Here is a 19,638-nt window from a genome sequence, read left to right on the forward strand (position 1 = left end):
CTATGTCTCATTCTCTGAGGTCTCTCCGCTCAATAATTCATGAGAATTTAGGATTCTATATAAACCTGGTAGTATCCTTTGAGTCCCAACCCAGAAATGACTTACGCTACACTACATACATGAAAACACAAAAATAAAAGTCAACCACTTGGAGACTTTTGGAAAATAATCTTTTTATAATATAATGCCCGAGAACAGCCATTAATTTCGTATTTAGGAGATACGTAAGTGCCAAAGCTATCTCGTTACTGTGATTTCTTTGTATTATAGCAGGAAGGTCATACATAAAGTCCTAACCTGAAATTCATTTGTTTAATAGATTGCTAACAGGAGGCTGGAATGATTAAGGGAACATAGATACTCTAAAGCCCAGAGGACTTTACCAACCAGATTAAAAAAACATTTGGAGTTACAGTATCTGCCTATGAAAAGTTTGGCAGCGTCACAGGAAATAATTGCCAAGATTTGGAAGGATTCCACAAAACCAAAAAAAAAAAAAAAAAAAAAATCTCAGTGAATGCCCTTGGAAGTTTTTAATTTTAAAAGTTCCCACTTAAAGCACAAAGAAGCACAAAAGGGACAAATTGAAAATGGCCACATACTGGGTATGTATGTGTGTTTTGACTTGTTATGAGAAATTATTACTCTCCTAGGGATAAATTCACGCTTTTCTTTCCTAAGAATTTTTAAAACTGTCCATGTAACAGATGCCGGTAAGATGGGGATTTGACTAGTAGTTCTTTGTTAGATCAACAATTCCCTGTACTTTTGAAGGTTAAAGAACTCAAGTAATTTTTAAATCAGTACTTGTCTTGGAGTAAGTTTTAAAAGTGTGTTTGCTGGGGCCTTTTGAAACAAAATTCATGTTTTTAAATGTGAAAACTTATTTTAAAAATTCCAAAATTCACATGAATATTTGATTAAGATCTTTCGGAAGTTATTAAAAAGACAACAATGATTATCGTTGGGATTAGGTACTATTTACTTTATCTTTAAATATGAAATAATTAGCACATAAAAAATAAACCATTCAGGTTTCAGCTAACTTGGTTCGAGTAAACTGTAGACTGTAGATTTATTAATTCTAATAAATTTCAAGGGCATCAGTAGAGCAAAATAAACAAAACTCTAGTATTTTATATGCCCAAACTACCACAGGAAAAGACAGTGCTCATGAAAAGTTTACACTAGGCTAGTTAAGTGCTAACATGTGAAGCATTCTTCATGTCTACTTAGCATTTGAGATGAGACCACTCTCTTCTCTAGCATAGAGGTGGAATGTGAAGACTGGATATTCATTTTCACAAGTATAGTTGACACTTGTACTTAACAAAGAGAACAGTACTTGCTTTTCAAATTTTGGAAAATTCCCAATTTGCTCTCTCAACTTTTGTCTTCTCCCTTCACCTTCTCCATGCCTTGTCTCTGACTCTGCTCTCCTAATATAGGGGTCAACTTTCATTTTCATCTGATTTGAAAATGCTCATGTAAAAATTTCAATCATGCAGAAGAGATTTAGCTTCAAAGAGATGAATACTCCATGAGTAAATCTTTCAGAGCCCACATCCTCAGACCAGCTCAAAAGCTGAGGTTAAGAGAATCCACCGTAGAATTTGATACCTCCTTTCAATCTAAGGTGGTGCAAAAATCAGGTCATTTAGGTCAGCTTTTCTGGGCCTTGAACCCACACAGGGTTGCATGCAAGGCTGGAAAGAAGAGTGATGACCTGTGAGTGTCTTCATCAGGCAACATAAGCTGAGATACCCAATGTTTTCAGCTTCCAAAAGTTAATAAACTATACTCAAACCATGTCCATTTCCCAGTTAACATGTAAAAGCAGGAACATTTGTTTTACATGAAAAATCAACTCTAAGAACATCTATCCCAAACCAGTACATTTAATGTCAGACACCAAAGGTATTCCCACTAGATCATGAACAAGACAAGGATGCTTGCTACTGACAGTTATTTAATACATTTCCAGAAGACAAAGTATGAGCCAAGAAAATAAAATTGATGTAAGTATTAAAGAATAACTATAATATCTTTACTTTCAAATTTTAACTTTCTATCTGGAATATTATAAAGAATACAACTGTTATAACAAAAACATCTTCCTTTTATAAAATAAGAGATGACTAATAGCATTTTCCCCAAGAAGAGGATACTAATGAACATAAAAGTGACAATTCTACCCCGTTTCATTCATAAACAGGAAATTTTAATTTATCAGTCCTAGTACGAGGGCAAGAAACTTTCCAGAGTGAGTCAAGTCTCTTATGAAAGAATATATAGATAAGTGTAGAAAATATTAAAAGGAGACCATCACTGTAATATATTCAAATATAATCCAAAATTTTAATTATTAAGATAGTACTACCAGAGCAATACATACATCATCAATAAGACATAAAAGAAAGAAGTCTTGATGCAGTCAAAGTATATATAAGAAAACATCAAATGTAGCATAACTTCACACTTTTTTCTGGTGAAAACTTAAAGTCATACTGAACTTTTTTTTGAGAGAAAGAGGGGACACAAGTGAGTGAAGGGCAGAGAGAGAGAGAGAGAGAGAGAGAGAGAGAGAGAGAGAATATCCCATAAGGGGCAGTGAGAAAGAAGGAAGGGAGGCTCACCCAGGGCTCATGTTTTTACCTGAAGTGGGGCTCATGTTCACCCGATGTGGGACTCCAGCTGACAAACTGTGAGACTGTGACCTGAGCTGAAGTCAGATGCTTAGTGATTGAGCCTCCCTGGCGCCCAACTTTATTTTCTATTAATATTCAACAGGTAAATGATATGAAGTATGAATGGCTACTAAACCAGTGGTGGGGTGTGTTTAGTTTCAACAGTAATCAAGGAAATGAAATTAAGATCATCAGATACCTTGCCCCATTTTTAAACTGAGGAGGAGAGACAGGGGTGTTGATTGGTTTGATTATTTGGGTAATACCTATTAAAAACCTAAAAAAAAAAAAGATTATTCTAGCCATTTACCCTAAAGAAGCACTCAGCTATGTTAAGAGATTAATATACAAGAGTATCTAACTACAGAAGTATAGCTATGAAGAATTGGACATATTCTGGGGCACTTGAGTGGCTCAGTTGGTTAAGCATTTTACTCTTCATTTCGGCTCTGGTCATGCTGTGACAGTTCATGGAACCTGCTTGGGATTGTCTCTGCACTGACAGTGTGGAACCTGCTTGGGATTGTCTCTCTCCCCCTCTCTCTGCCCTTCTCCTACTCACCTTGTATCCCTCTCTCCCTCAAAATAATAAATTTTAAAAATAATAGTAAAAAGAACTAGACAAATTCCATAGACTTGAATATTATACAACCACTAGATACTGTGCTATAGGATAAGAGCTGAACACACAGCAAGGTATATGTTATGGAAGAATATGTATAAAATTATTTTTAATTTTTTTTAATGTTTTATTTATTTCTGAGAGAGAGAGAGAGAGAGAGCATGAGCAGGGGAGGATCAGAGAGAGAGGGAGACACAGAATCTGAATCAGGCTCCAGGCTTCAAGCTTGCTGTCAGCACAGAGCCCAACACGGGGCTTGAACCCATGAACTGTGAGATCATGACCTGAGCCGAAGTTGGACGCTTAACCGACTGAGCCACCCAGGCGCCCTGTATAAAATTATTTTTAAAAACTAGAGGGATATACACCAATGTAACAATGGTAATTCTCTCTATAGAATCACAAGTCATTTTACTTACATCCTCAAATGTTTCTTCAAATTTATATATGACCCTAACATTGCTTTCATATCATTAAAATGCTTTTTATCATAAAATGAGCAATTCGATGTACTTGGCCTTTCTTGTGCATGACTTCAGGGATCATCCAACCCTGTAATACTCAGGGCAAGCACCATCTTTTGTGCCTATATTTCCTTGAAAGACAGTGAGCCATTTGATGATAGGCCTGCAGTTCATCTGCCTTTGTTTGCTCAGCCCTTAGCCTAGTGCCCAGCAGAGAGAGGGTGCTCAATAAATGTTGGGTGGATGAACAAACTACAGAATGAAGGAGCACATGAATTATTTAAGCGCTCAAAAGGCCCAAGTCCACGTGTGGAAGTGAAAAAAGTTTAGGTGTGAATTTAAGTTTTCACCAGAAAATGTGAGCTCATGCTACATTCACCTAAGAGCTTCGCTGTGAGCTTCAAGCCAGACCACAGTCATCAATATGTTTTAAAGATATGAACTCTTGCATGGTTTCAGAGAAGAATGTTATAAAAAGTAGTGGCGTTGCTTTGTGATTACAAAACCAGGTGAAGTTTAATGCAACGAGTGGAATTACACTTCGGGAACTGGCATTCTTTTAAGATCACTGACTACCTCTCCTATGGTCTAATTTTTAATGTCTGGGAGTCAACAAATAAAATGAATTGCATTAAGAGAAACATTCACAAGGTCAAAGAATAGAGGAACACAGTTACCTGAAGGCTATATAAGAGCCGGGTTAAATTCTGTATCGCTTGTATAATCTGCAAAATAAGATGGTGAAAGTCAAATTCTTGAAAAAGCATTCATTGTCCAAAAATAGAGGATGAGGATGTATTTCATGTATGTATAGCTCACCTCTGCCTGGGACGAACCTGGGAAACTTCTATATTCCACCTAAAATATGTAAAGAATACGAAAATGAAATCGCACTACTTTTGAAAAGCCACACTCAGTGCTCCAAAATGTAGGACCTCAGGTTAATCACTTCACTCCCTCAAAAGTCTTTTATGGCGACCCTCTTTTCTTGCCAGAAATCAAAGCCTACAGAGTTAAACAACCACTTGATAAGAGCCCCATCTGTGCGAACCCCGTATGTGAGATACATGGGAATTTTTTTACCCACACATCTCTTTAAACAACAAGGGATGACAGTAAGGAAGGTCTGTACTCTCTCCGTAAGTGGCATTTACCTTGTGGACACCACACTGTCAGGTGAGCTCTCTGGGCCCAGGTGGAAGGCAGCCCTCGGGCATTCTGGAGGCCAGATTTGGACGCTAGTGAACATCACGCCTGACTTGTAGCTCCCTGTATCCATGTTTAAGATTTGCAAAGCCAAAGCAGCCAGTGGTTGGGAGAGGAAATCAGACTGAGAGGTGGCCCTAGGGTAAGCACCTAGCTGGCCTGCTCCAGATCCTACTGTGAGTTCACTGGAACCGTCTGGGATTGCGTGAATAAACACGCTAACAGAAGAGGCCATGAGTGAGGCTGGAGGCCATCTGCTCCTGGGGAATGGGTTCTAGGTCTCATTCTTTGTCTCTCTAATGCACACATTAGAGACACATGTAGGTAGTGAGGATTTCCAGTTTCCAGAATTGAACGGAACAAATGTCTATTCATTTATTGTCCGTCTTCTTTCACTAGGATGTAAGCCAACAAGTAGCAGGAGTTCTTATGTGTGTTCAGTGCTCTATCTGCAAATTTAACAATGATGCCTGGTATCTAATGGACATTCACACTCTGTTCTATAAATAAATATTGAGCACCCACTATGTACTCTACTTTTTATGATAGATCATCAGATCCCATGCCCTCCTACAGCCTATGTTGTACACTGCTTGCTCTTATCTGAACAGCTTTAAATTGAAACCACCAGGAACAGTCAGCCATGGTAATGTTCTCAGGTAACTTTGGACTTGTTAAATTCAATTAGTTCTAGCGAGAGAAACTTTGATGAGATAGCCAGATATCTTTCTCCCCCTTAACCCCCTCCCCACACTTCCCCCATCCTGGTCAAAAAAGATTGCATTACTAAGCAGAACCTCTAATACAAGAAGGATAAGGGAGGGAAAGGGACATGAAGTTTAGAGTTATTACACCTGTACCCAAGTCCCCTCCATGCCTGTAACTGGGCTAAAAAATCCCATTGTCTAGTGAGTTCTAGAGTTCTCTCTGCTCTTGTGGTCCTGTTCTTGCTGCACAGTCCGTTGCCTTTGTAATAAGAAAATCGTATGGTGTAGAATTTTTATACTCTATAAAAATTAGAAACATAGAAATGAGTTGGATTATGCTCCATGTGGTTACTTATTCCCAAGAACCACGAAGTTGGAAAGGACAGAAATGTTCAATGTCATATTTTTCACGGAGTCGGTCCACCACCTTGTGGTCAATGTACAAAGCTGCAGCTGGTGAGTTACACACAGGACGCTTTGCCATTTGCAGCACCGGTTTGTAAAATCATTTCCAGACAATTTTTTTTTAAAACCTTACCTTATTAAGGAAGCTAACTACAACATATCCATTACACCCTTTCTTCATAAGTCTGATTTCAGGTGATCCTGCCCTATTCGCCAGTTCATTTCCTCAAATGCCTTATGAAAATTCTTCCAGATAGGTTCATCCAGCGAGGACCTCACACCTCACTTCACTTACCTGTGACTGAATTATGGAAGGAAAAAAGTCACCACAGTGTCCATTCAAGAAAAAAACTGTACCTAGCTAACCAGCACTCCTACCCTCCCTCTCTGCCACTAGGACAAAAGCAGTTGGAAACTACAGACTGAAAAGTGAAGTCCACACTGAAAAGGAAGAAATGTAGGAACATTTTAAGAAAAAATAAGTCAGAAAGCTTACAGTCAGTGAAGTAAAACACTGCATTCCTTTTTTTTTTATGTTGGCCTATGAAGTTCTTTAAAAAAAAAATACACACACACACTAAATCACAGTCATATTTTCTATGGATTTTTAAAAATCTTTGGACTTAAAGTCTCAGTCATATATAATATTTGCAAAATTAGAGAATATGTAAAGAATTACATAAAGATACGACATGTGTCATTTTTCCACATTAGCACATATTGGGACCTGGTCATGTGCCTAATCTGAAATTAGATAAAACTGAAACTTGTGAGCCTTGGCCAACCCTGGAGAGGCCACCCAGCACCTCCCAGAATCATATTCTTATTCCCTATTTCTGACATCCCAGGATCGTGTGAAGTGAAGAGGAAGTTTCATGCATTTAGTTTTTCAGAGTGGCATATAACCTACATGTCAACTATGTCAAAAAAAAAAAAAAAAAAAAAAAAAGAAGTATTTAAAAACCCAAGCAAAAAAAAAAAAAAAAAAAAAAAAGAAGTATTAAAAAACCAAAAAAAAAAAAAAAAAAAAAAAAAATGGTGAGGCTGATTAGAAGTCTCACAAAAAAAAGTAGTGACAACGTGGGCAGAGACAGGAAGACAATCGGAAATGAGAGGAAGGTAACAGAAAGTGCAAGCAGCAACAGTATTTCACGTCACAATTCTTTGTGGCGCTTTAGCGTCACTTGGTTGCCTACAGACCCCGACGGATGCCAGGGGCACCTCTCAGCCGAGAGTTGCCAAGTGTAGCCAGTGAAAAGCTAGAGGTTTGCAGGGCAGAGAGCAGAAGGGAGGAGACCAGAAGTAAGAGTGCGCAGACACACAAACATTCGAGTTTCAAAACCGTTTAATAACTTTCCAATCGTTTCTTGGTTTACACCTCCATGAACAGGCACAGCGAGAACATTTTAAGAAGATTTAAGTTAGAAAGCTTAAATAGGAGTGCTGAAACGGAGAACAATGCAGAAGAAGGCTTTCATACCACTCACTGCCATGGACAGACCAGGGACCTGTGGTTATTTTATTACACAAAGTAACGCGTGCCATTTACTAACGAATCAGTTCACAATACCTTCTCCCCTGCATCAGAGACCGCCGGGTCGCTTCCCACACCCTGGGTCCCGGGATCCACATCCCAACAGCCTCTTCCTGCTGTCCTTTCTGTGACTAGTGCTGGAAGCACACCATCGAGACAGAAACAAAAAGGACATCATCAAACGGCAGGCAGCGCACCGGGTTCTTATGCACGCAGCTGACACGCATTTCCAAATAAGGAACCCCAAATCCCACATATCTCATGCTCTCATACAAGGTGCTGAAACAGTGCAAAGTACGGTGTCCCTGCCCCTGGGGGAGCTTACACGCTAATAGATACCAAACTGACAAACGGCGGCAATTATCACCCGTCTTTTAATTTCTCTTTCTCGCAGAGAGGTGCTCATATGAGGTTGGTGATACGGAGAGGGGTATGTTCTACATCTCACTTTCACTTACTAGGATAAAGCCGCTGGGGAGAAGGAAATTGAAAACAGGCACGGGAGAAGAAAAAGCAAGGGCTGGCAGACCCAGGTCTAAGGAGACACCTCAGTGAAAGTTTCCTCTGTGGCCAGTGTCAGGACAGCAGACCATAGAGGCTGAGAGGGAGTAATCCAACAATAGGAGTGAAACTTCTTTCTGAGTAGCGTGAAGATGGCGAATACTTTATAAGCTCACAGTCCTACAAAAAGGAAGCTGTCCCTATCTCCAAATAACTCTTAATAAACAATTTCCAAGTGGCTTCTTCTCACGATACTTGCTGATAATCTGAAATTCATAACAGTTGCTAATACTGTGTATTTAACCTATGAAACACAGAAATATTCCTAGTCCAAACTATTGTTAAGTACTAACCACGGATTTGACTCCATCTATTTGATCTCTGCTGGTACAATTTGATTTCTTTACCCATTTGAACTCAGTTAAAACTTAGACTATGCTCACCTTACACTGATTTAAACTAGACATTCCAAAGCACTGTCACATACACCATTTCATTGGAACCATGTCCAATCAGGGCCCTAGTGAAATATTCACTTTGTAACACTGTTTATCACACAGCGCCATCGTGAAACTTTGACTAAGGAAATGCTTTTTGCTCCTTCTCTGAAAGCAAATCCCCAGGACCCTAAAGGCCACTTGGATTACAAGCAATTTTTTGTGTAAGCAGAAACTGCTTCAAATTAAATCAGCTAAAACTTAAGTTCATTTTGCCCAAGCCGGTCAATGCTTTTCACTTACAGTAAAGGGACATTCTATAAAAATTTTTCCACCACTCAAAAACTGGTTCCCCTACATGGTATTATTCTTACTTCTTAGACAGATACCCAAGAAATTACCAAAGAATTGGCCATTCTCTCACTCTTCCTCCTCCCCACCCCCTACAAATAAGGACCCTCAGTGGGCAAAGAACCTCCTGGTGAGCCAAATTATCAGGTCCCTCTGTTCTTTACTCAATTTCAGATCTCCAGAATTTTTTAAGGAGTCGATTATATTCACCCATCTTATTAGGTATATTGAGGACGAAAAATAGAAGGCCTTGCTTGGTGTGTGACCTCAGATTGGCATGGGCCTGACTTAGAAGGACCCAGTCCTCAGAGTTAAACAAAGAACTGACCCAGTCAGTTATAGGCCCTCATTTAGAAATAGTATTTTGCCCTTACCCACCTTATGAAGAGAATCTAAGACTTAGAGCACCCTCTTCCAATCCAGCCCACAAGTGACGAGGTCTTTAGGGGTACAGGGCCCTATAAGCCTGCCCCTGCCTACATGGATCCTGGTATCAGGGCACAGCAAAGTCTCTCAATGGTTTTGACAGATGTCATAGGTGTCCCTGGGCACTCTCCCAAATCCTGGGAGATACAGGTACACACAGGGAGAACCTTCATTGCCTTGTCTCGAGGAGGGGAAGGCGCGTTGCTGCAAGGAGCCTCTCCAGCTGGCCCTGGGGTGAGGCTGAGAGCAGCAGAGCCCTCCAGGTATTTTTAGATGGAACTCCCTCAAAAGCATAAGAAGTTTTTTCTTTTAAAAGGAAATCACCCAGGGCAGTACAACTCCCTTGATGAATCTGGGCTGTGTGAAAATGAAAAACATATGTGCACTTTCTGAAAATAGAAATGCGGGATGGGATAAAGCAAAATTTGAGGGAGTAAAATCATTATTAGTGATTTGAAAAAAGGACAGAATTTTAAAACTGTACTGCGTCCATGTATCTTGGTCAACCATGGGATGTTGATAAAGAAATTCCAAGACAATTTAATCCTTTGTCTCTACCTACTAAAGTTATTTTATCTTGTGCATAATAAGGCCCGGCGGAAGAAAGGTTTTTATCACGCAAATACAATGAAAACTAAACCCTTTAGGCTCTTCTCTCCGAAACCTGTAGGGAAGTAAATATTCAGCTTCTGTATATAACATCATGAGATTCTGAGAAATCACCCAATTCTCTACGTGCTGTTTTTCTGTATTTAAAATATATGAAACAGTGCTTTGTTTATAAATGGATTCTGATCTGAACCAAAGCATATGATGACACAGATCAAGAATTTTTTTTTTTTTTTTGGCACTTCTGCCTTTAACCACATCACCAAACCGTGTGTCTACGGAAATGTGTTAGAGCCTAGCTTTCTGGCTTATGATTGCTCAGTTGATGATGCCTACATGAGGTTAAGTTAAAGGGCTTGTTTTCTCGTGAACTGCGGAGACCCATTTTCAAAAACCCACAAGTTTAAAAGTTCTTTCCAAACCATATTCCAAATTGTATTCAGTAAGTCAGACCAAAAATGGCGCAGGGTCAGGTTTGGGGAAGGTACAAAGCTTGCCTCAGTATGAGAGCAATAGAACCCACCAACTATTCTTGAAACCCTTGTCCGAGAACGCCAGTGCCATTATCGTAGGTAAAGTGGGCTAGCATATTTATTCTCAGGTTTTCTCGGATTTAAAAAAATACATCGAGTCTCCTCCAAATAGGGACAGAGTCGTTGCCTTCATTTCCTAGGACCACTATATGCTCCAGAGACTGGGCTCAGGCTCACAGCAAAGGCCTGTGCTTTCACTTACAAGCTGTAGAAGGTCCTGGCACGTCGGGAGGACTCAGCCGATCTGTCAAGGCCGATTCTCCGCAACCTTCCTCGGATGACTGGCACGCATCGCCTGTCTGTGAGGCCTTCACTGCAACTTGTAGGCTCTCCGCTAAGAGGAAGAATGAATACAAAATTTAGAAACCAAATATATGTGGTTTAATCTAGACCAAGGGTTGGCAACTCTATTTGGTCCGTGTCTGTTTATATATGGCCCAGGAGCTAAAAATGGTTTTTATATTTCAAAGAGTTGCTAAAATACACAATACACACACACACGTGCACAAAAAAGAATGTGTCCCAGAAACTGTAAGTGGCCTGCAAAGCCTAAAATATTTACTATCCGGCTCTTTACAGATAAAAGTTTGCCAACCTGCAACCTATACCAATCCTTTTAGCATCATTTTATGATAGAGAATGAATAAAATGATGCACTATATAAAAAAAAAATCTCAAATTTAACTTTCAGTACATTAGTATGCCGAAAAACTTTCTGTAATTCATTTAATTCGACTATGATTTCAGGCGTAAAGATTTTAAAACTTACTCTTCAGAGATACTAGCTATTCTTCAAAAGAGAATTTCCCCAACTGTACCTTAAAAAATCTGGATTCCCCATCTTTACCCAGATCTACTAGGTCAGATTCTTCAAGGCAAAAGACAAAGAATTGGCATTAAAAAAATTTTTTTTAATGTTTATTTTATTTTTGAGACAGAGTGAGAGCAAGGGAGGGTCAGAGAGGTAAACACAGAATCTGAAACAGGCTCCAGGCTCTGAGCTGTCATCACAGAGCCCGACGCGGGGCCGAACCCATGAACCACGAGATCATGACCTGAGCCGACATCGGACTCCTAACCGACTGAGCCACCCAGACACCCTAAGAATTGGCATTTTAAACAAGCACAAAAGGCTACCCTTAGGATCTGGTAAGACTGGGAAACACTACTCCAAGAAAGTGAGGTTTTTATTTACACTATATGCCTTCAACTAGCATGTGAATGGTATAATTTTGAGGCCTCTCCAAATATGTCTAAAACACTGTGTCCATTGTTTGAATTTAGCAAATCCTCACTGAGTACCTACTCTGTTCTAGGGGTCCTGGGCATCTGATTACTAATTAGCAGAGTTTGCAGACCGGATGAGGAAAGGGACATATACAAGTAACTATATACAACATAGCATGTGATCAGTACTGAGTTCTATCATCCAGTTTATTAGAGTACCATAAAATGCCCCAGGAGTGCCCAAGAGCAGAACAGTTGCATTAGCCAGTGGAATTAGGAAAAAGTTCTCAAAGGAAATGACAAATGAGTAGATATAATCTTGAAGGATGAATGGGATTCAAGAGGTAGAGACAGAAGAGGAGAAAGAGAAGAAAAGCCATCCAGTAGAGAAACCACTTAGGGATACCATTCAAGGTGCCTTACTGAACTGTTTTATATTCTTTCCCCAGAGATAAAGACCTCACCCTGATTAAGAATTCCTGCTCAGGGTGGCTGGGTGGCTCAGTCGGATTAAGCATCTGACTCTTGGTTTTGGCACAGGTCATGATCTCATGGTACATAAGTTTGAGCCCTGCATCGGGTTTCATGCTGACCATGTGGGAACCTGCTTGGGATTCTCTCTCTGCCTCTATTTCTGCCTCTCCCCCACTCACTCTCTCTGTCTCTAAATTAAATAATTAATTAATTAACAATTTCCTACTAGATCACTGAATCTGAATACTGATGATCACCAATTCAGGGTGGTAGTCCCTTAAGCAGCTGGGTCCCCTCCTGTTCCCGAGCACCTACACCACACAGTGGGTCAGAGGAATTAAGGCAGAGGGACTTAAAACCAGGCACCACTGACAGTTTTGATGGTGGAAAAAGTGAAAGCCACTGGCTAAAACTTGAGAGGGAGTGACTTACTCAATAAAGACTTTATCAAGGACAATGAGAGGGTCACTCGAAAGTACTTGTAGCTTTATTTCTAAAATACACCTTGCATTCATCCACTTCCCTCTACTTCCACTGTCAACAGTCCTGGGTCGACACCAGAGCCCCAACACCCCCCATCAGCTTCTGTAACTGCCTCCCAACCATCTCCAGGCAAACGGGTCTCCCTCCACTCTGCTCCCCTGCCACAGCCAATGCTCTTCTAGAGACGTTTGATCGTGCCACACCCACCATTAAAAGCCACCAGTAACTTCCCACCAAGTTTGAAATAAAATATCTATTTCTTTAACCAGAGCCTACAAAGATCTCTCTCTGCTCACCCATGCAACCTCCCCTCATATACTTCCCTGACTGCTGCCACCCTGCCTTCCTTCTTCCCTTGAACACGCCAAGCTCATTCCACACCCACTCTCTCCTTGCGGGGGAGTGGTCCTCCCCTGTATCTTCAAAGAGCTGGCTCCTTCTCACCTTTCAATTCTTAGGTCAAAAACTCATCTCCTCAAAGAGGTCTTCCCTGACTTCCCTAAAGCAAAGCCTTCACCTCACCCCGATCTTATTTTCTGTGACTTTCTGAAATCACTTTGTTTCCTTTTGTATTGTCTGTCTTCTCCCACTAGAAGTTTTTATTTCCCCCACTTTTTTTTTTTTTATTGAGGTGTAGTTGACAATGTTGTAGTAGTTTCAGGCGTATAACATAGCAATTCCACAATTCTATACATTATACTATGCTCACCACAAGCGTAGCTACTGCCTGTCACCATGCAGTGCTACACAATACCATTGATTAGATTCCCTAGGCTCTGCTCTACCTTTTATCCCCATGACTTCTTCATTCCATAACTCACCGCCTGTACCTCACCAGAAATTATACAAATATTATTTCCCTTAGCACCAACAGCAAAGCAAGGGCAGATGTTGAATGAATGAATGAATGAATGAACGAACGAACGAATCCATCAGTTGACCCCTCTTTGGACAACTTCTATACCGCCCATATGACCTCGGTTTTCTCATCAAATAAAAATGATAGAATGACCTGATTTCTAATTTCTCATCCAGAGCTAATATTCTGAGACTCTGAGCCAGGGCTTGGCAAATCTTTTCTGCAAAGGACCAGATTTTAAATATTTTAGGCTTTGTGGGTCATAGGATCTCTGGTGCAGCTTTCATCTTGTTTTCTTTCTCAAACCCACTGTCCCTGTGGTTACTTCCAAACTATTATCCCTCACCCCCAGACCCCTTTCTTCCTTCAGTTTCACACCATCAGATTATACCACTCATTACCCCTCTTTGTTGTCATTCATCTACAGGTTCCTTGAACAATTTAACACCTGGAGCAAGTTCTCTCCCTTTCCCCAATGCCACTCTGGTCAACATTCTCAGGAATTTCAGTTCTATGCACAGAGACCTTCCAAAACCTTGGCCTCATGTCTCCTGGACTTTCTCATTTCCCCAGTGATCCTATCCTCCACCTGACCTCAGCCACCAACCCCCAAAGTTATATCCTAGACTTTTTTTTTTTTTTAATGTTTGTTTATTTTTGAGAGAGGAAGACAGAGGATCCAAAGCAGACTGCACACTCTCAGTGCAGAGCCCGATGCGGGGTTCGAACTCATGAACCAGGAGATCATGACCTGAGCTGAAGTCAGACGCTTACCTGAATGAACCACTTAGGCACCCCCAGAGGGCTCCTTTAAAAACACACATCAAGTCACTGTGCTCCTCAAACCCTGCATGCTTCCCAAGTCCCTCAGAATGAAATCCAAACTCCTTACTGACCTCGATCGGATCCATGTAATTGGAGCGTTAGTTGGCTCTGACTCATCGGCCACTCAACACCCCTCCCTTCACTCCACCTGCACGATCCTCCTGGCTACTCCTCAGGCTCGGCACTCACCTGCCTCGGAACCTTGGCATCGTCTGTTCTCTGTGTCTGCAGCATTCTTTCCCCAGATGTCTACTTGGCCTTTTCACTTCCCTGATGTCTGCTTATGTATCACCTTACCCAAGAGGCCTTTCTCGGTCACTTTAACGCCAAAAGAACCTCCCCACTCGATCTCTCTCTCTACTCCCTATCCTGTTATTTTTTTTTTTTTAATAGGGTTCACACTTTATGAAAATCTAATGGAAATAATTGTCCTCCCTAGCATTTCAAATAAAACTGGCTTGTTTTTTTACTGAAGTATAATTAGCCTACTGTGTAATATTAGTTTCAGGCATACAATACAGCAATTCAACAATTCTATACATTACTCACTGCCAATCACTGTGTGTTCTCAATCCTCTTCACCCACTTCACCCATCACTCCACTCATCTCCTTTCCGACAACCATCAGTTTGTTCTCTGCAGTTAGAGCCTGTTTTTTTTTTTTCTTTGTTCATCTGTTTCTTCAATTCCACATATGAGTGAAATCATATGGTATTTGTTTTTCTCTGACTTACTTCACTTAGCATTACACCCTTTAGTCCATCCACGCTGCTGCAAATGGCCAGAGCTCATTCCCGGTTACGGCAGAGTAAGTATATATATATATGTCCCACACCTTCTTTACCCATTCATCTATTGAGGGATACTTTGTTTTCCTCACAGTACTTGACACAACCTGACCCATGTATTTTCTTTTATTTTGCTGTTTCTGGAAAATGAACTGTAGTACCGTTGAGACTCTGTATCATTTTGCTGTGTCCTCAGCACCAGGACCACAGGGTGTGGCACATGCAAAGTGTGCAAACATTTTCTGAACCTGTCAAGGCAAACAGTTTTGGAAACAACTTACCTTCTTTCAGTGCTGCTGCAAGTAACGAGGCTGCCTGGGGAGGCTCTCCTGGGTCAGGTTTAATGAGGAGGTGGGGCTCTAGATGGACATCCTCAAATCCACTCAATTCTCCCAGTTCAGCATAGATATGCAGCTTCTCCTCCAAATATGTGCAAATTTGTTGGTCTTGGTTACTGAGTATTTCTATGAAATGGTATTTAGCATGGAAGGTTATCAGATGAACACAACAATTGTATGAAAATCCAAGCTAGAACACCAAGACGGTGCTCATCAGGATGGTCTCACAGGTCAAGTACAAGTTGTTGAGAGGGACAGAACCAGGTTCAAATCCTAACTATTCCACTTAGTGACTGTAGCTTCCATGGTCTTTTCTGTGCATTCATTGTACTCAGATGTTTGTTCCTTTCCCATGCCTCTAATTCCAGAAAAGCTTACAAAACTGTTCTTTCTTCAGGCTGTTTTCTATTAAGACTAAACACTAAGCCGAGGAATGAAGATTGAGGTGGCAGTGTCCATGATGACTGATAGTCGCAAGGGAAAACAATGCAAAGGCCCAAAGCTACTCAGGCTTCAGCAAGTCTTGCTTAAAACCACACCTACTGGTTTAGGTTTTTGTATCTAAACATCCAATTTTTTTGACAATCTTTGCATGCATCATTTTCCTCCAATTTCAACATATCACATGATTCTCACAGTTTAAAGGGACCTTAACCAGCATCTAATCTAGGGGTTCTCCATCTTCCTCAGTAGCACCTGAGCAGAGTTTAAAATACATCTACAACCACTTCTCATAGATCCTAAGTGAAAAGGCTTGAGGGTAGGGCCCAGGCATCAGAATTTTTACAAAACTCCCTAAGTACTTCTGATGTCTAGCCAGAGATGAGAATCACTGAGCTAATCTACTTTCCTTAATTCAAAGACTTGGAAACTGATGACCAAAGTTAATGGGTTCCTTGCCCAAGGTCACACAAGTGTGACCTTCCAGTGTTGGGACCTAAAATTACACTGCCAGACAATGACTCCAGTGCACCTCTGTACCACACCTGCCCTTCCCACAGTACCTGTTATGTGCATAATTATTTCTGAAATTTTTTTACAGATTTTTAATCACTAAGAAGGAAGGAGGGAGACAGTCATTGTATTAGAACATTCCTAAAGCCAGTCTTTTTTGTTCCGACAGTGATGGATGGGCCGCAGGTTCAGAGAATTCATCATTTAATCACAACCCCCATTCAGGACACCTGGGCATTCCCAATGTCCAAGGACAACACTACCGCCAGGGAGTCAGAGAAAGGTGCACAATACCTTGACATTGCTGAATTCTGGCCACTCTTGCTTCAGCTTTCCGCCTCTCCTCATCAGATTCACTTGTCCTTCCTCCTTCTTCTTCTGGGCAACTTTAAAAGACAATAGTCAAGACAGACAACTGAAACCAAATCCAAGTATCTTTACGTTCGTTAGTAAGGCACGGGGACTTGAAGGTAGCATTATCCAGAGAAGAATTCGGCATAAAGAGAATTCTTCATGCCCTCTAGCCAAGATGTTCGGTTTTCTAACATATATAAAGGACCTAGCACATACGTCATAACTCTCAAAGTCAGCAGTACACAATGACTCAAATATTCCCACAAACACACATACACAAGCATGCACTCACATGCGCACACCTCGACACCCCACACTATCAACACTAGCATTAGGTCTAACTAAAATAGTAAGTTTTGCTTTTTACCACATTTGGGTACTTAGTAACGGGACAGAGTAGAGGGAGTCGGACAGAAGTAGGGTGCCGAGGCGGAGGAATTTTATAAAACATCATTCAAGATCGATCTAATCAAATCCCCATTAAGGATGATCACTCTAATCCCATCTAGTTTATAAAAACACAAGTAATGAGAAGTAAATTGACTTAGAATACTTAGATCCACCAATCTAAAAATGTTTATTGAATGATTCTTTAGAAGTAGGCACACACAAAAACAAAAGGCATGGCCCCTGCCCTCAAGGAGCTTCCAATCTAATAAACATATGTACATGAAAAAGGTGATAGCTCCAAGGCAGGACATGACAGGCACCAAGTAAACGCTTTCGAGAGCAGGTGTTAAAGAATCCAGGTCAAGAAGAGACCACTGGAACTGGAGGTCTTCACAAAGGTGAAGGTGAGCTCCTTCACTGGAGGTGAGCCATGAGCTGCACCCAAGATGAGCAGGGTTCACACAGGCAGAGGGGAGGTAGGGCTTGACATGCAGGGAGGTGCAGAGAACAAAGCTGCAGGTGAGGGGCTATCAGAGGCAGGGGCAGGGGCAGGGAGCAGACCAGTCCGGCTGAGGCAAAGTGTTCATGCAGAGGAAACATGGTTAGAATACTTTCCCCAAGTGGGCAAGTCCATCCCCTGGAGTATGGACAGAAGGAAGGCTTACCTTTCCACTGCCTGTTGGATTCGTCTCATCCAGTTATTTCGTTCCTCCTTGGAGTTGGTATGAATTTCATACATCTCAGGACCGGCAGACGAAGCACTGATTAGAAACATCCCTCTTTCCTCATTAGCAACTTCTCTAGCAATAAGCTTCTGAAGGGAGATAACTGATGGCTTCTGATCCTACAGGAAATAGGAAGAGGTGCAGGTAAAACAGCATCCTATCAAAACTGAGGGTCTCACCAAACACATTAGCTAAAGAAAGCACAAGTATTAGGCAAATGAGTTCACATCAACCTTTCAGACGCTCTGTGGAAGTTGCTAAGATCTCCAATGCAAAGGGTGTGGTGAAGAAAGGATGGGGGAAAAAAAGAATAAAGGAGAATGTTTGTCCTTAAGAATTGGTGGCTTAAAAGGACACCTTTTTAAATAGCAGAACAATCCGAGCAGTAAGAATATCAAAATGCCACAGTCAGGGATTGAGGGATTTTTCTAGAAGGGCATGGGCCAGAAAACAGCAAATTAAATATCACAAGAAGACCACCGAAGAGTCCATTGGATTTAGCAGTATTTAGGGTGGACCTTGAAAATGACAGTGATGAGGAAGCCAACCTTAGACTCTCTGAGTATAACCAGTGTCTTCTGCTGTCGGAATACAGAGCACAGCAACTCAACTTCTGTAGCTGCACCTGCTAATGCCTCTTCTTCCCACCAAATGCAGGAGCCCTTGGTAGGCAGGAATGGGTTTGATTCTTATTTCTGTGCCTCAAGCATTATTTCACATACTGCAGGCTTTCAATAACTGTCTGTTGAACTGGACTGAGCATAATTCCGTCAGAGCAGAATAGGAAGAAAGGCTAAAATTTGGTATATAAGCCATGATGAAATCACCCCGTCACCAACATTTACCGTGATCTTTCAATGTCCCATTCTAAGCCCTGGGGATTCAATGATGAGTAAGAGAATGATAACTAACTTCGGTAAGAAATTGTAGCTGAAATAATAACCAAAAAAAAATGCCTGCAGGAGATAAACAGTTTTGGGGGGAAGTATGAAGAATTTTCTTTGGTTTGCGGCTTCCACCACTGTTCAGAGTTGGCAGCAGAAGGTGGTCTGGCTGCTTCTTCATGGACTGAGCAACATCTTTACCCAGAATATGCCACTCTCTCTCTCTCATGGCCGACTCCTTACTGCTGCCCTGTCTGCTTTCTCAGCATCACAAAGCTATGCCACGTCTAAAGTTGTGTGCAAGGGTATATACCCACAATACCTCTTCATCCCATTCTTTTTTATCTTTCCCAACTGTTTATTTATTTTGAGAGAGAGAGAGAGACCGTGCACAATGGGGAAGGGGCAGAGAGAGAGGCAGAGACAGAATCCCAAGCAGGCTCCAGGCTGTCAGCACAGAGCCCAGCACAGGGCTGGTCTCACGAACTGGGATATCATGACCTGAGCAGAATTAACAGCTGGATGCTTAAGTGACTGAGCCAGGTACCCCCCTCCCCCTGCCTCATTCTTCTTAGAGCAGAAAAAAACAGAAGCAAAAACCAACAATAACTTTTTGAATACTGCCCTCTCTAATTAGGGAGAGCGCCTGAGCACTGTTAATATTCTTCATTAAATATTGGATATACAACCAAAGACCTTATATCCTTTCCTTCCCTCAATGCATAGAGTTAGGTTCCTCAGCTTTCAAGGTAAATGGCCTCTGTATATAAAAGGCAGAGTAGGTTTAAACTGCAGAAGACATTAGCAAGAATGAAATTATCTGAACCAATTGGTTAGTTTTGCATAAGGAGGGGA

At 41.2% G+C, this 19,638-nt stretch overlaps 1 protein-coding gene across 5 annotated transcripts in view; it reads right to left on the minus strand.

Annotated features, from left to right (window-relative positions):
* Window positions 1-19,638, minus strand: part of ARHGEF28 (Rho guanine nucleotide exchange factor 28) — a 304,052-nt gene that overhangs the window by 31,918 nt on the left and 252,496 nt on the right. For all 5 annotated transcript variants that reach the window (XM_039242075.1, XM_039242076.1, XM_039242078.1 and 2 more), the window contains exons 27-33: window positions 17,840-18,018; window positions 16,725-16,816; window positions 15,420-15,602; window positions 10,685-10,816; window positions 7,662-7,762; window positions 4,593-4,631; window positions 4,451-4,498 (exon numbers count right to left, since the gene is read on the minus strand). In XM_039242075.1, the coding sequence (XP_039098006.1) occupies window positions 4,451-4,498; window positions 4,593-4,631; window positions 7,662-7,762; window positions 10,685-10,816; window positions 15,420-15,602; window positions 16,725-16,816; window positions 17,840-18,018 (774 nt within the window). The remainder of the gene's footprint in view (window positions 1-4,450; window positions 4,499-4,592; window positions 4,632-7,661; window positions 7,763-10,684; window positions 10,817-15,419; window positions 15,603-16,724; window positions 16,817-17,839; window positions 18,019-19,638) is intronic.

Source organism: Hyaena hyaena, unplaced genomic scaffold (genome assembly GCF_003009895.1).
Source record: "Hyaena hyaena isolate Hyena2069 unplaced genomic scaffold, ASM300989v1 scaffold_205, whole genome shotgun sequence".
Lineage (NCBI taxonomy): Eukaryota > Metazoa > Chordata > Mammalia > Carnivora > Hyaenidae > Hyaena > Hyaena hyaena.